Consider the following 14,567-nt stretch of genomic DNA (forward strand, 5'->3'; position numbering starts at 1 on the left):
ACTTGGGCAGCCATGGCTTGACTTTTTGATGAGAATTATGGTTTCCTTGGAGAAGGAAATGGCGATCTACTCCAGTATTCTTGCCTGGGGTATCCCATGGACAGAGTCTGAGCCTGGTGGGCTACAGTCCGTGGGGTCGCAAAGAGTCGGACATGACTTAGCGACTGAGCACACAAACACACATGGTTTCCCTACTTTTTATTTTGCACCCTCCCATCTCCCCTTTCCTCTGTCTCCTGGCTTTGCTGCAGTAGCTTTCTTCCCTTCTCCCCCTTCCTCTGAATCTTCCCATTTCCGCAGTCTCCACCCTGACCCTGGCCAGAACCTTAACCCCCATGGTGAACTCCATCCTAGAATCAGGAGATCAGGGAGCCCTGAAGGAGCTGCCCAGTAGACCTGGCAGGGATTGATCTTGCTAATGACCTTCAGGCTGCAAGAAAGGGACTCGATGTCAGTGTCCCCAGGGGCTTCTGCTAGCTGTAGTTGGGGTTGTCAGAAAGTTATATAAAAATCTGTGCACATAATTTCATCTCTTGTTTAATTTACACATCCCTGGTGAGTTTACCCAAATAGTTCTTTTCTAATGTAATGAGGAGTTGTTTTAGCATACATTAACATTTTAGCATCTATTATTAGCATAAAAATATCCCCGAGTAAAAGTGTCCCAGATATTTAACAACTCCTCAAAAAACATTAAGGAGCCATAAACACTCCAAATGCAAAATAACCCAATACTCTGCCACAGAAAGGGTGACTGATATCCACTGAGACAAGTAGGATTAGAATTTATTAAGTAACTGGTTGGTGCAGGATTTTCAGATTCAACGGTTTGCTAGTTTCCATTTTTACCTTCTTGCTTTCTAAAATTGCCAACTCTTTAAGTTAAATCATGTTTCAGAGGAGGATCACGTGCATTGTCAATTAGACCACCAAATTAAAACAAAGCAAGCTACGACACCACTAGTATTTCTTTTTAAAAAATATTTTACTGTTGAGATTTTTATAAAATACACAGAATTGAATTTCTTCTTGAAAACTGTGGTTACTGTGTTGATATATCAACCCAGAAAACCTTTCCCTTAATCATTAGAAATCATTCTTTGCTTTCTAAAAGGGGAGGAGGTGTGTTGAAATGAGAAATGGTTATTTGCCCAATAAGAAGGAAATATATGTCAATTGAGGACATAGAAAGGACGGAGGCATGGTTTTTATTTCTCCCCCAAATCCTGATGCAGCAGTAGAAATCTTCAATTAAAGCATGACACGCTTATGGAAAAGGGTAACAAGTGTCTACATACGCATTTTTGATGAAGAGACATAAAAATTCAGGCAAGATGCCCCACAAGCCACACTCCTTCTTTATCTAGATTTCTCTCTGGTGGACCCTCAAGTTCTTTCTAGATTGTAATCAGAACAATTCAAGTTCAAACACACTGACCCCTTACTCTCAGACATAGGAAGGATTCCTTTTGTTAAGTAATTTTGTTCAACCTTGAAATTTATTTTCAAAATCCTATGTTGGGAGTGGAATGATGTGATGTCAGGGATTTACTTTAAAATACTCCAGGAGAAAGAAAAGAGTGGAAGTGAACAGTGAAACATGAAAGACAAAATGATAATAGGGGTTGAAACTAAGAGTTGGGTATATAGGGGTTCATTGTACTTTTCTGTGTGTTTGGAAAATTCCATAATAAAAAGGTTTTTTTAATGTGTTAGGCAAAGGTGGAAAAATTATCCCTGCCAGGGGGCTCAAATAAAAACGTAGTCCATCGGGTAGCACCTGGAGTTACCCTTTTAATCTTCATTTTTCAAGAATGGTAAACGACCTTGCTCCCTTTTTCATTTCTCCGGAATCAGCCGGCCATCCCCAAGCTTTCTTTCCGGCAATCTCTCTTTCTCAACCCATAAACTGAGCATCCAAACCCGAGGTTGGGGGCTGATTAATGGAGCTTCCGTACTCAGCTCCTCTGAACAGAGTGTAAATACCCATAAAAACTAATATCAAAAGTTTTTATTGAGCTGCTTCGTTTCCCTGAGCGTTGGGCCGAGCGGAGCCAGAGCAGCGGGACAAAGGAGCGGCGGCTGAGCCACAAGAAATGTCGGCGTTTTTGGTTGGCTTGGGCGGCCCCCAGAGCCAGCCGGAGTTTCTGGGGAGAACATTCAAACCAGGTAAATGCCAATCGGGGGCTTGCCTTCCCCTGGGGACAGGTGTATTTGGAAAACGGCGGCGGGTAAAGGAATGGTGAGTGGATGGAAAAATCAGCAAAGGTAGGGAGACGCCAGCCACCCCGAAATATGTCACCAGACTGGTCCGACAGGGTGAACTATTCTTCCTCAGGACTTGATAGGATGCCTGTGTTTCACCCACAGGACATTGGATGTCCGTGTTCACTGATGCGTGAATCTGTGAGTGCCTTATGAGGCACACGCATCCTTATGATTACCGCATATAACTTGCCTGTAAAAGTCTGATCACACCTCTCTGTTCTGAGTTCCCCTTTCTCGTGGCCGCGATAGTGAGTTTCATCCCTTAGTTGACTGCGTTAAGAATTTGCATCCCGGGTCAGGGACCTGGGAGTCTTTGGGGAGGAACGAACTCCCGCGGGCCCAGGCCGCGTGGCCGCTGGTCGTCTGCATCGGTTTCTCGGCGAGAAAGCTGGGGGCTCCGCGGGGCCAGGTTTACTGTCCAAGCCCCTGTTTCCTTCAAACGTTCGAATGTCTTCAGTGTATTTGTTGACATAATGAATCCACAGCCCCCCCACCCCCCGCAAGAGCCGATTTCCTGTTTTGTTGTGGGGCCTGAGCGAGCATCGAGCGAGGAAGAGGGTGGGGGCCGGCGGGTGGGACTTCTCTTGGGCTGTGGCAGGGCCGTACGGACAGCGTCGGGACGGAGATCTCTCGCCTCTTTCACGCCCGCCGCAACCTCCCGGGATTCCTCGGCCGTTCTGCGCTCTCCCAGCGGCCCGGAGGGGTGACGGCGAGCTCACTCCCCTGGTGGCGTGGGTCCCGGAGTCCGCCAGCCAGCTGAGGACAGCGCAAAGGCGCTTCCTCCCTGCGAGGAGCGCTTCTCCGGGTTCCCTCTGCTTCTAGCGCAGGCTTCGGTCCTTTAAGCCGAGGCTGAGTTTCCAGGTCCAGTCAAGAGCCGGGCAGCGGCGGCAGCGTCGGGGGCAGGCAGCACTCAACCTCATCGTCACCTAGGCCACCGCCACTGGCGGAATCATCCACCCATCCTGAGCCCGAAGGCGGCGGGTCTCAGAGGCGAGAACTCCACCTTCACTCCCAAGTTTGCACCAATCTTGCGGAGTCTGGGCGCCGCTGGCTGGCTGGCGCTGTGCAGAGGGTCCTCAAGGGAGCCTGGGAGATTTAGGACTAATTGTTCTAAAACGGGGATGGCGCCCCTCTCCCTGCTCAGGGACTTTCTGTGAGAACTAGGAAAGGGCAGTGCGGGAAGTGGGGTCCTTCCTGACGCTCTGGTCACTGGTGGCCTTGAAGGTCTGGTACCAGAAAGAACCCACCAGGCAGAGCTGCTGCCTCCAAAACCTTACTCTCCTCAAAATTCACAGGATGAGGGCATTTTTCAAGACAAAGTAGGGGTCTTGGTGGATTTTCTTGGACCTTGCACACCCTTCCATTTCCACCATGTTAGCGTTTGGTCACCATAATGCCAAGTGACTTCCCACAGCCAGACACTGTTCCTATCACCTTGGGCCTTGTGCTGCCTTATTCATGTGTCAAATACAAAACAAACAAACAAACAAAATATACAAACAAAAAAACCCTAAAGCTTGAGCAAGTGACTCAGGACATGCTATTTCTTTGCCTAGTGGCCAGCATTGGCCCAAATTTCTTGAAAACCTACCCTTTCTCCTTAAGGAAGAGTTCAGCTTCCACAAAACCCACCATGAACAAAGTTGTCCCTCACCTGCATCCCAAAATGTCCAGTTGACTACAGTATTGGAAGTACTGTCCTGTTCAAGTGTTCTTCCTTTTCTCTCTTTCTCTCTTAGCTAGCCTCAGCTCCTCAGCCCTTTCCCATTCTCTAGGTCTTTCTTCCTTTGCCATTATCTCTGAGCCCCATATCCCTTGTGCCCTGGGAGAGAGAGGGTTAAGATGTTCTGCAAATGCAGCTCGTAAAGCTGCTTGGATACATTAGAAACACATGAATATCCTGAAATACAAAGTGTCTTTAAAACCAACCCAGGAATGTTTATCCTAATGCTGGATGGATGCAGAGAAATAGTGCCAGAGAGCAGTGCTGACAGCCTCCTCCAAGTTAAAGTGAGAGCAGGTAAATTTCATTTGCTAGTGAAAATCAAACTCGATTAAAACCTGGGTTTCCCTTTGTCCTCTTCTCTTCCAACCCTGGGAACCCAGGGCTTCATGGCCCAGGCTGGCAGCGAGTCCCCCCCATCGCACCTCCCCCAAAATAACACCCAGCCAGGGTATTTTTCTTCGGCTCCAGAGCAACCAAAACCCCTCAGGGCACCCCAGCCTGCCTTAGAAGGTCTGAAGCCATGTCTGCCAAGGGGCTGGTAAGAGAAAGGATCTGACAACTTCTGGAACAAAAGCTGCTGGCCTCTGATCTTGCCATTGCTGCCCACTGAGGGCCCCTCTAAAGGAAAGCAGGGAGCACAGGGCAAAATCCACCTCCACTCTGCCACCTTCTTGCTCAATGGGCCATGAATCTGCTGTTTACAGAACCCAATGGGTGCCATGGCTTCCCAGCCTAGCCTACAAAGGGTCTGAAGATAAAAACTGTCATTGCCAGGATTCAAGTTGAGGCATCTCCCCGCAATCCCACAGGAATTTCTGAGCCTGGTAGATGCCCCCCCTCCCCCCCCCAAAAAGCAGAGGGACAGTTCAGAGGGTCTGGCCCAAGAGCTGGGCAGGCAAGGGAGTCTTGACCTTGCCATTGGAAAGAGTCTGTGCTTGCTTCCCAGAAGGCTCTCCAGTTCTTCACTGCCCTCCGACCTTTCCTTTTCCAGCAAGCTGGTTTAGTGGCTGCCTGGAGGACTAAGAGGCTAAGAAACAATACTGGGAACTTATAATGCATCTCTTAGGTCCCTCAGCAATGGACAAGAAGAGGGAGAGAAAGAGGTTTTCTTCAAAGTAAGAAGAAATTCTGGAAAACCAAAATTATTCACAGAGTTAATCCAAATTCTGTAAACCATCTCCACTAGATATAACTCAATATCTAACAGGACCTGCAGACTTTTAAAAACAGTGAAGGCATGCCAGGACATCACTAAGTTGTCTGGTAGAAAAATCACTTCATGTAGATTGAGATCTAAGACAAAAAGGAAACAGGCAGGCTGCCTCCCTGTAAGTAATCACATCTCAAGAGTTTTCAAAAGTTGATACAGATATTTAGAAAAAAAAAATATCCCCATAACCTGATCACTAAAGATCCACCTCAAAGTGCAATAAATAATTCAGGCCTGCCTGAAGCCCTTCCTTAGCGGGGTCACCAAGCTTGGGTAGCAAAACCTAATTCGAGATGCAACCCAAAGTCTTCCCCTCGGTGCCGTCCCTCCCAGACAAACCTGCTTGGGGCTCCTCAGCAGACAAAATGAAATCTTGTCTCACCATTTTTGATGAGGAGGGACCCAGTTGGCTTTGGCAGTCTGTGGAGCTGGGGCCCTTCCTCTGCATTCAGGGCTTGGTCTCCGGCGAATTGGGGAGAGTGAGGGAAGAATGTGGAGCTGGCCTTGGCCGCGGTGTGCACCGGCAGGCAGCTGCGCCATGCCATGACCAGAGGTGAGCTGGCACAGGCGCCGGCTGGTGGGGGCTCTCGGAGCAGTGTTTTCGTTTTTCCGGGTCTGGCTAGAAAACAGAAGAGGCACGAAGCTCGGGCCAAGAGCAGGGCGGAGGCAGAGAAGAAGAGTCTGTAAACACTGCCCCCAAAACTCCGAGAAGGCAGTAAAACAAAACAAAACAAAAACAAACCTGGGTAACCAAACGGAACCAGAAACAGGAAGAATTCTAAAGGAAAAAGGAATCAGGAGTGAGGGGAGGTGGGCGGTATTCCTTGAGAAGCGTACGGAGTCTCCAGGCTTGCCGGGCAGTTCTCACCATGGCTAGACTGCAACTTTCAACTTGACCTTGGCCTCCAGCCGTGTCTGACCTGTATGTAAAACAGCCCTCAAGTCCTTGGGAACTGGGGTCTCAAACCCTACCCTGTCTCTTTGTCATCATGAGTTTTACAATGCCACTTGGAGGAAGGAAGGGGGGTGAACGGGCCGGAAAGTAACACAAAAATCAAGTCCCTACAGGGGCTGGTTCTTTAGGCTGCAAATGGCCAAGTCAGGGAGGAGGTAAACTGGGGGCAAATCAATATTTACCGGAGCTACTAAAAAGGCAGGAGGAAAAGGGCACACTGGTGTTGTGTATGGCAGGGAGTGGGGGTCATAGAAGGTTTTATTGGGCAACACTTACATTGGTCCGGACAAACCGGGGATCAGGGTGGATAAAAGCCGGAGCTCAGCCTCCTTGGTTCGGACACTTCAGGAAGACCAGAAACTTTAGAGAGCACACTGGGGTGGGGATGTTCACAGTGCCTTGAGCTTGGGACTGAGTCTGCAAGCTGAAACAGGAGGCAGGTCCAAGCCTGGCTGCTCACCAGTCTGCCTGGGATGGGAGTCCAGCACTCTTCCCAACCCTCATGTCCCGATAGAATGCACCCACTTTCACTTTGAATGCAAGTCCCCTTTCTGGGTATCTGAGCAACTCACAACATTCACAATCGGAGATGGAAGTATATGATCCCAAAGGCACAGGACCCCAGAATTTCTCACCAAAATGTGGCGGCCGCTTGGCTCTTCCAGCATCAACACCCCACCGTGCTCTCAGGAAAGGGCTGCATTTCCCAGGCACAGAGGGCAAAAGGCTTCTTCAGCTGGTTCATGGACAGAGGAGGGCCAGGCATCCTCTCTGCCGGCTGGAGTCAGTGCTCTTCCCCAGTCCTACCTGGGGAAGGTGGGGAGGGAGATGTGAAATGGCCCCAAAGAGTCTCTTTCTCTTGTCCCAAAACAGAGTGTGATAGAGAGTGCCCAGGTGCCTGGGGAATCAGCTCCAGCCCAGGCTCTGTGAAGCCTCATTAAACCCCAGAAGAGAGTCCCAACTCAGCACCCAGCTGGGGCCTGTTCCTCTTAAACTCCTTCCAAGACAGGCCAGACTGGTTGGAGACAAGGGAGCACTGAAAAACGATGCTCAGAAATCGGTCTCTCCATCTCAAAGCTTCTGGAGGAAGAAGAGTTGCTACTGGGACAAAGTGAGGAACAAAGTCTGTATATAAACGTGTGAGTGTGGCACCAAAGTACACTTGGCTGTGTATGCGCTTATGTCCGTGTGTGATTGTGATGGGTCGTCCTGAGCCTATGGGCCTAAGGGCGAGTCTAGGAGATTGCCCACCAACACTATGGACAGAGAAGGGGAGAAAGCTTCTACATGCAGTCCGAGCTTTCCAGTGTAATGTCCTGGGACTCATGAACCAGGCGCATCCGCAAACGCCCCACCACGGCTCCCCGGAAAGAGCCAAATCGCGAAGCTGTCGAAGCCGACAGCCGAAAGCGCAAGTGTCAGTGCAGGCGTCTCGCTGCACAAAGGGGTGCGGATACCTGTAAAGAAAACGGCGCCAGAGGCCCCAGGAAACACCCAGCCTGGTCTGCGGCGCGCTACTTTACCGTCCCCAGATGCCCGCAGATTTACCTGACCTGTCCCCACCGCCTCAGGTCGCCACCCAACATCTCGCCCTGTCCCCTCCCCGCCGTACGCCGCTCCGAGCCCCACTGGGAGAGGGGAAGGGAAAGCGAACTGCGAGGAGGTCGCCGTTGCCTCCCCTCCCCGCCCGCCATGTCCTCCGCCCCCACCCTACCGCACCCCCCGCCTCTCCCCTGGGTGAATGGTGCGCGGCCGTGCGGCGGGCGCTGGCGCTGAGGACGGCGCGGGCGGCGGTGGGGACGGCGAGTGTACAGGGCAGAGCCGGGCTTGGAGCCGCCCGCTTTGCATACGCCGTGGGCGGAGCGGGAGGAAGGGGGGGCCGGGCCAATGGGCGGCCGCCTGGCGCGACCCCGCGGGGCGCGATCCGCCCCCCTCGCTCGGGCCCCGGCCCCGCGCCGCGCGCTCTTCACTTCTTGGGGGCTTTTTAAAACAGCGCCACTGGGGTCTTCTCCATGCGGCTCGTGCTATGACAGCCTCCGTGCTCCTCCACCCCCGCTGGATCGAGCCCACCGTCATGTTTCTCTACGACAACGGCGGCGGCCTGGTGGCCGACGAGCTCAACAAGAACATGGAAGGGGCGGCGGCGGCGGCGGCGGCTGCGGCAGCGGCGGCGGCTGCTGGGGCCGGGGGCGGGGGCTTCCCCCACCCGGCGGCTGCGGCCGCGGGGGGCAACTTCTCGGTGGCGGCGGCGGCCGCGGCGGCGGCGGCGGCGGCGGCCAACCAGTGCCGCAACCTGATGGCGCACCCGGCGCCCCTGGCGCCCGGCGCCGCGGCCGCCTACAGCAGCGCGCCCGGGGAGGCGCCCCCGTCGGCCGCCGCCGCCGCTGCCGCCGCCGCCGCCGCTGCAGCAGCGGCGGCGGCGGCGTCGTCCTCAGGAGGACCGGGCCCCGCGGGCCCAGCAGGCGCCGAGGCCGCCAAGCAGTGCAGTCCCTGCTCGGCGGCGGCGCAGAGCTCGTCGGGGCCCGCAGCGCTGCCCTACGGCTATTTCGGCAGCGGCTACTATCCTTGCGCGCGCATGGGCCCGCACCCCAACGCCATCAAGTCGTGCGCGCAGCCCGCCTCAGCCGCCGCCGCTGCTGCCTTCGCGGACAAGTACATGGACACCGCCGGCCCCGCGGCCGAGGAGTTCAGCTCCCGCGCTAAGGAGTTCGCCTTCTACCACCAGGGCTACGCACCCGGGCCTTACCACCACCACCAGCCCGTGCCTGGCTACCTGGATATGCCGGTGGTGCCGGGCCTCGGGGGCCCCGGCGAGTCGCGCCACGAGCCCCTGGGTCTTCCCATGGAAAGCTACCAGCCCTGGGCGCTGCCCAACGGCTGGAACGGCCAAATGTACTGCCCCAAAGAGCAGGCGCAGCCTCCCCACCTCTGGAAGTCCACTCTGCCCGGTAAATGGCGCCCCCTTCTCAGCCCCGGTCCTCCGGTTCCGCCCCAGCTTCTCCTCCGCTCGCTCCTGGGTCACCCTCGTGCCCCTCTGCTCTCTCCCTGGCCTGTCCTAGTGGTGCTGCACCACTGGGAGCCCGACCCTGGCAGGCTGGCTCTGCCCTCACTGCCCTGGAGTTGGGCTGGTCCTGGCTCTCCCTGGGTGAGGGATGGCTGGGAAGAAGCTCGTGCGTACCCTCGCTGGCTTCCTTCGCCCTCTGCGCTCCGCCCTCGCCAGCCCCTGACATGGACTTTAAGGATGGGAAATTGACCTGGAAATGGTTTATCAAATTGCCCGTATTCATTCTCTCAAAAATGTCTTCAGTGTAGAAGCATCAAGTGTTGGGGCTTTGGCGACATAGAAAGGAATCAGGAATGGAAGTGTTGTCCCCTGAGCCTGGAGGCTAAGATGTGAGCCGCTGGGCCAGGAGATCAAGCGAAGCCCCGCCGCTGTGCGGGCAGAGTGGCCCAGGCTGGGGTAGTAATTGGATTTCGGCGATTTCATTTCAGTGCAGAACTTCCCATTCTCCCCACTGACCCTCCAGGTTTTGGCAGAAGGGCTGGATTGTACAGCGGTGGCAAAGGGCAGCCGGGCACTGCAAGGCGGTGGCTCAGAGAAAGCTGTCCCCTGTGTCCTGGCCTGGATCCGATCCCTCTTTAACTTGCCTTCTTCCCTATCTTCCAGACGTGGTCTCGCATCCCTCAGACGCCAGCTCCTACAGGCGGGGGAGAAAGAAGCGTGTCCCTTACACCAAAGTGCAATTAAAAGAACTCGAACGGGAATACGCTACAAACAAATTCATTACCAAGGACAAACGGAGGCGGATATCAGCCACGACGAATCTCTCGGAGCGACAGGTTACAATCTGGTTCCAGAACAGGAGGGTCAAAGAGAAAAAAGTTATCAACAAACTCAAGACCACTAGTTAATGGATTAAAAGTGGAGCTAGAGGGCAACTTGAAGAAATGCTTCAAAACTCGTTGCTTTGCCCAGATAATGGTTATAATGCAAATAATAATTGAAGAATGGGAAAGAGAAAGAGAGACACTGGCATTTTGCTTTTCTAAGGGGGATCTCTTTCTCCTGTGGAATCTACAACTCTTTTAAAACTTAAAGAAATGGTAAAGACTGCCAGTTCTCCCACCAAGTCCGACAGACCATTAAATGACAAACTCTAGAGTCAAACATCAGCCCCCCAAATACGCAATTTCAGATAAGTTTACCCTTTTACTGAAATCTTGTAAGTATTTATGTGACCGTTATGTTTTAGGACACTATGTTATGTGATAATGATCAATGATCAGAAAATTGGTTACAAATGCAAGAGGCTGTTGTAAACATCTGCTTGTCTTCTGGGTCACCATTACTATCCCCTTTGCATGTTAAGTGACTGCTCAGGTAAATCTTAGTGAAATTCCTACCATTGTTGTATATTCTGCAAAACACGTCATGTATAGATTTAGAAAGGAAAGGAGAAGAAGGTACTGAAATAATGATCTTGGACTATTTACTATGAAGGGGCAAAGGGAGAGAAAGTTCTTCCGAGGATCGAGGATCGTTTGTCTTGGGAGTAAATACAGCCATCGGAGTGAGCCTTTGAGGCCATAGGAGAACCCCAGGTTGGGAATGTCCTTCTGATAATAATTTTTAATTGCTTATGACAAGTTCTTTTTTGTGGCATTTGGACAATATTTTCTGCCCCAATATAATCTACTTTTCAAAGGATTTGATACATTTAAAAATATTTAAAGCATCAAATAATTCACAGAATTCACTTTATGTCAGATCTTCTGAGAGGTCCCACCCTAACATGGTGGCCTTTGGTTTGAATACAATTAATTTTTCACATAAATTGATATTTCCCAATATTTACAAACATTGGCTAGAGAAATAATTTTTTTTTTTTAGAAAACTCAAAATGGAAATCCATTCCCCAAAACATTTAGATGTTTACATTCTATATTTTTGATCTGTTAAGGGATTAGTATTTTTTCCTTGTTTGTTTGTGTTATGAGACTGCATTAGAAAGTTTAAGGGTTCATCTTCATAGCACATTTTTAATCAAGCAGTTATTTCAACCAGCACATTCATTTTGTTCATATTCACTATAAAATGCTATCTTGTAAATAAAGACATTCAGCACACTGTGAAAATGTATTTGTGCACCTGCTTTTCAAATATTTCTACTAAAAATGATAGTTTAAAAAAGCCTTAGACCTGTAGATAGTTGATATAGTGGTATTAATTATGTTAATAAAATAGACACTGTCATTAAAATCTGAAGGAAATAGTCATTATTTTCCTATGCTAAACATGCACTTCACAGAAAGAAAAGGAACTGGTGGTTTGTCCTATACAAACCAAGGACCATTCTTTTCTATTATTATTCAGCTTTTTTTTTGCTACAAATTTTTTAAGCAAAGGGAGAAATCCCTCACAACTAAAATCCTAAAAATTTAGATAAGTGCTTTAAGAAGGTTAAAGTGTCAGGTATTCTGAAAAGAAGAGAAAAGAAAGGAGGAGGTGATAGTATAAATTCCCAGGCTCCCTGTGGAAAATGAAAACCAGTTGTTTAGTATCAGTGATGCCCAGGCTGTCGTATTTTAAAATCTGCTGTTGGGTCTGCATGTATCTGAAAGGGCAGGTTTTGATATTTGTTGAAATGACAGGACTAGGAAAGGCCTTAAACCTTGACCTTGATGAAAAAAGACAATTTGTGACCTTGACTTTTGACAGCTCATGAATTGGCCTCAGCTGGATTAGTAGATCAAGGGCGCCACCTCGCGTTGACAAGCTTCCTTGTAATTCTTCAGCTTCAAGGGAATCAAAAGGTCTTACCTCCTTGACTCCTTGTTTTAGAGATTTGGTACTCATTTCTTTGGCACCAGATGGAGCAAATTTGAATATATGTAAGTTATACATGTGCCTGTATATATGTGAATATATATCATATGTGTATACATGTATACATTTGCATATTACTGCTTGTGTGTGCTTGTATATATATTTGTAGAATCTGTACAGATAGAGTATCGTTAATTACTGATGACCCAAGATGGTGTAATTTAAGGTGATTTGAGTGTTGAGGTCCAAAATGTACCTTATATGATGAAGTTTTGCTCCTTTTCTTTAATGGCCGAGTTTGATTTGTATTCATAGCAGCTTCCCCTGCATCAGATTTCTGCAGATCTGCTTGAAAGCTGTACATTTTTGTTACAGTCTAAGAGGTGTTCTTAAATAACCTTTCTTTCTTGGCCCTCACCCTCCAAGGTGGTCTACCATCCTAACTAGAGCTGTAAGGGATCTATACGGTAAATAAAAAGTTTCAGATGCCTTGCTAACTCTAGAGCTCTAGAGTTACATTTCAGAAATTCAAAGAAACTCACCTCTTAAGAGGTCAGTATGGAGAGCTTAAAGATCTCATATCTATAAAATGACCATAATATGGATGCAGAAGGAGAGTTATCCTGGATAGCTCTGAGTCGAGTGCTGTGCCTGGGTGGTGTGCAATCTTATACTGATGTTTTCTAAGCTGCCATTTGATTTATGGAAGAAATATATACATTTAATATTAACAACCACCATCAAAACTATACTGGCAATAACAATCATATTTACTACTTATTGACCCCTAATGACACATTGGATGCTGTACGTAGACTCATAACTAATACATATGTATGTTTCTATATTTAATATACACATAAGGTGATGTTTTTGTCAAAAACATGCTATGCTGTGCATATATGCATTGAAATGTTGGTGGAACCAAGATCTTTAGGATGCAAAATTTTGAGATGAGGTGAATTTTATCTTTATGTTAAGACGAAAGTAATTGTGAACTGAGTAATCTTATTAAATCATTTTATGGAAAATAATATCAGTTGATAACAAAGTTGGCTGACGCTGACAGAAACCTCTCCAACCTGAAGACTTAGAACTCCTTTATAGATGGAGAAGTATAGAAAGAATCTCTAAAGCTGTCTAAAAACAGCATGGTCTTGAAACGTACACATGGAATGGTCTTGTGAAGTGCAATCAAGTTTTGCTGCCCTGAGGATTTTCACTCCACTTGTGGAAACAAATGAAAATGGTGCTTCAAATCAACCTCTCCACATCTTGTTCTACAGCACTCCGTTTCTAAAGGAGCTGCCACCAAGCCAAAGTAACAACTTTCTCCCAAAATGTTTAAAGTGGTGGAAAATCCCCTCAAAGCTGGATCAAACTGTGTGTTTACGAACAGCTCCAAAGGGGACTCTTCTGTTGATGGGGGATATTTTTCTTTAGATGTAAGAAATATTCTGAGCCTCAGGCCTAGGAAGAAGGCCAACAGCAGCTCTGCAGCAGGAATACCACCCTTTTCACAAGCCATCGCCACTGCAGGAACTCTGGGTAAAGTAGTTTTCTTTTTTTTCTCCCTTCAGTTTTTGAAATTAATGACAGAAGATATTTCGGAGGTTGTTTTTCTCTTTCTCTCTTTTCTGAAACAGTTATTGATAATGTTGATTTTACCTTTTGCTTAAAATTATCATGGATCTACCAGATAACCTGAAGTAAGCATGGAGTGTGATGGTTCCCTAATACCCAAATAGCAATTAATCTAAACCTTTAGAAAACAGACATCCAGGAGGATGCCAGCCACCATATAGGAAGGGATAGCGTTGTTGAATCCCTGATTCAAGTATATTTCTTTTCCCCAAAAGGGATACCCTTTCAGAGTAAGAAATTATAATATGGAAACAACTAGACACCATTTCCATCTATCAAATTAACAATGATTTTTAATCCTGTAGTGGACTGTCATGTTACCATTTTTTTTAATTGTAAATATGGGACTTAAAAAAAAACTACTCTTCCATCTGCTCTTAATACTGTCAAATTTATTAAGGTATTTTAAGTGGATGATTGTAAAGTGCCACTTTGCATTTCACTACAATTTATGCCTGATACAGAGCTTAAGCCATCTATTTAAACTGGTTTTCTTTTTTTAACAGAAAACTAAAATTTTCAAGAAAGGGTGAGAATTATTCTTTTTAAAAATTCAACCTATTTGAGATATTTTCTTGAAACTTCGCGAGGCAGCGAAATTCAGCTGAGGATGATAACATATGTGTGCGGGTAGCTAATGACACATTTCACCGTATAATATATGTGCGGATTACATCCTGCTGAGTGTGTTTGGAGGGTTTGGTGAGGGTGCGGGTTCCCGTTCCCGTCTGCGAATTCCCGAGTTTCTTTCGTAGCGGAGACGGAGCCTGCCCGGGACTGCTAAGCCCCAGACCGGGTGGGTTCAGAGGCGCCCTTCCGGATTTGCGAACTTCTATGGAGGAGACGCTAGGGGCTCGCTGATTTATGCGCATTCTTTTAAAGTTGATCGAATGCGTGTCAGCAGCCCAAGACCTGGAGAATCAGAGAAATGTGCAGC

The 14,567-nt window shown here is 48.6% G+C and overlaps 1 protein-coding gene and 1 long non-coding RNA gene across 4 annotated transcripts; one reads left to right on the forward strand and one right to left on the reverse strand.

Moving 5' to 3' along the window:
• Positions 1 to 1,996: 1,996 nt before the first annotated feature.
• On the reverse strand, positions 1,997 to 7,801 carry LOC102410654. 3 transcript variants are annotated; one of them, XR_328206.4, is made up of 5 exons: positions 6,795 to 7,801; positions 6,436 to 6,583; positions 5,947 to 6,124; positions 5,587 to 5,823; positions 1,997 to 3,354 (listed from the first exon to the last, which is right to left on the reverse strand). It is a non-coding gene; the product is annotated as an uncharacterized LOC102410654 (long non-coding RNA). The 3 variants fall into 3 exon arrangements; XR_003110986.3 differs by having other exon boundaries at positions 1,997 to 5,823; positions 5,947 to 5,982; positions 6,073 to 6,124; positions 6,795 to 7,798; XR_003110985.3 differs by having other exon boundaries at positions 1,997 to 5,823; positions 6,795 to 7,799.
• Positions 7,802 to 8,084: 283 nt separating this feature from the next.
• On the forward strand, positions 8,085 to 14,109 carry HOXA13 (homeobox A13). Its single transcript, XM_006066084.4, has 2 exons — positions 8,085 to 9,107; positions 9,827 to 14,109. Exons 1-2 carry the CDS (start codon positions 8,186 to 8,188, stop codon positions 10,069 to 10,071), a joined length of 1,167 nt encoding a protein of 388 aa, XP_006066146.2. The 5' UTR covers positions 8,085 to 8,185; the 3' UTR covers positions 10,072 to 14,109.
• Positions 14,110 to 14,567: the final 458 nt, after the last annotated feature.

This window comes from Bubalus bubalis, chromosome 8, assembly GCF_019923935.1.
Source record: "Bubalus bubalis isolate 160015118507 breed Murrah chromosome 8, NDDB_SH_1, whole genome shotgun sequence".
NCBI classification, from domain to species: Eukaryota; Metazoa; Chordata; class Mammalia; order Artiodactyla; family Bovidae; genus Bubalus; species Bubalus bubalis.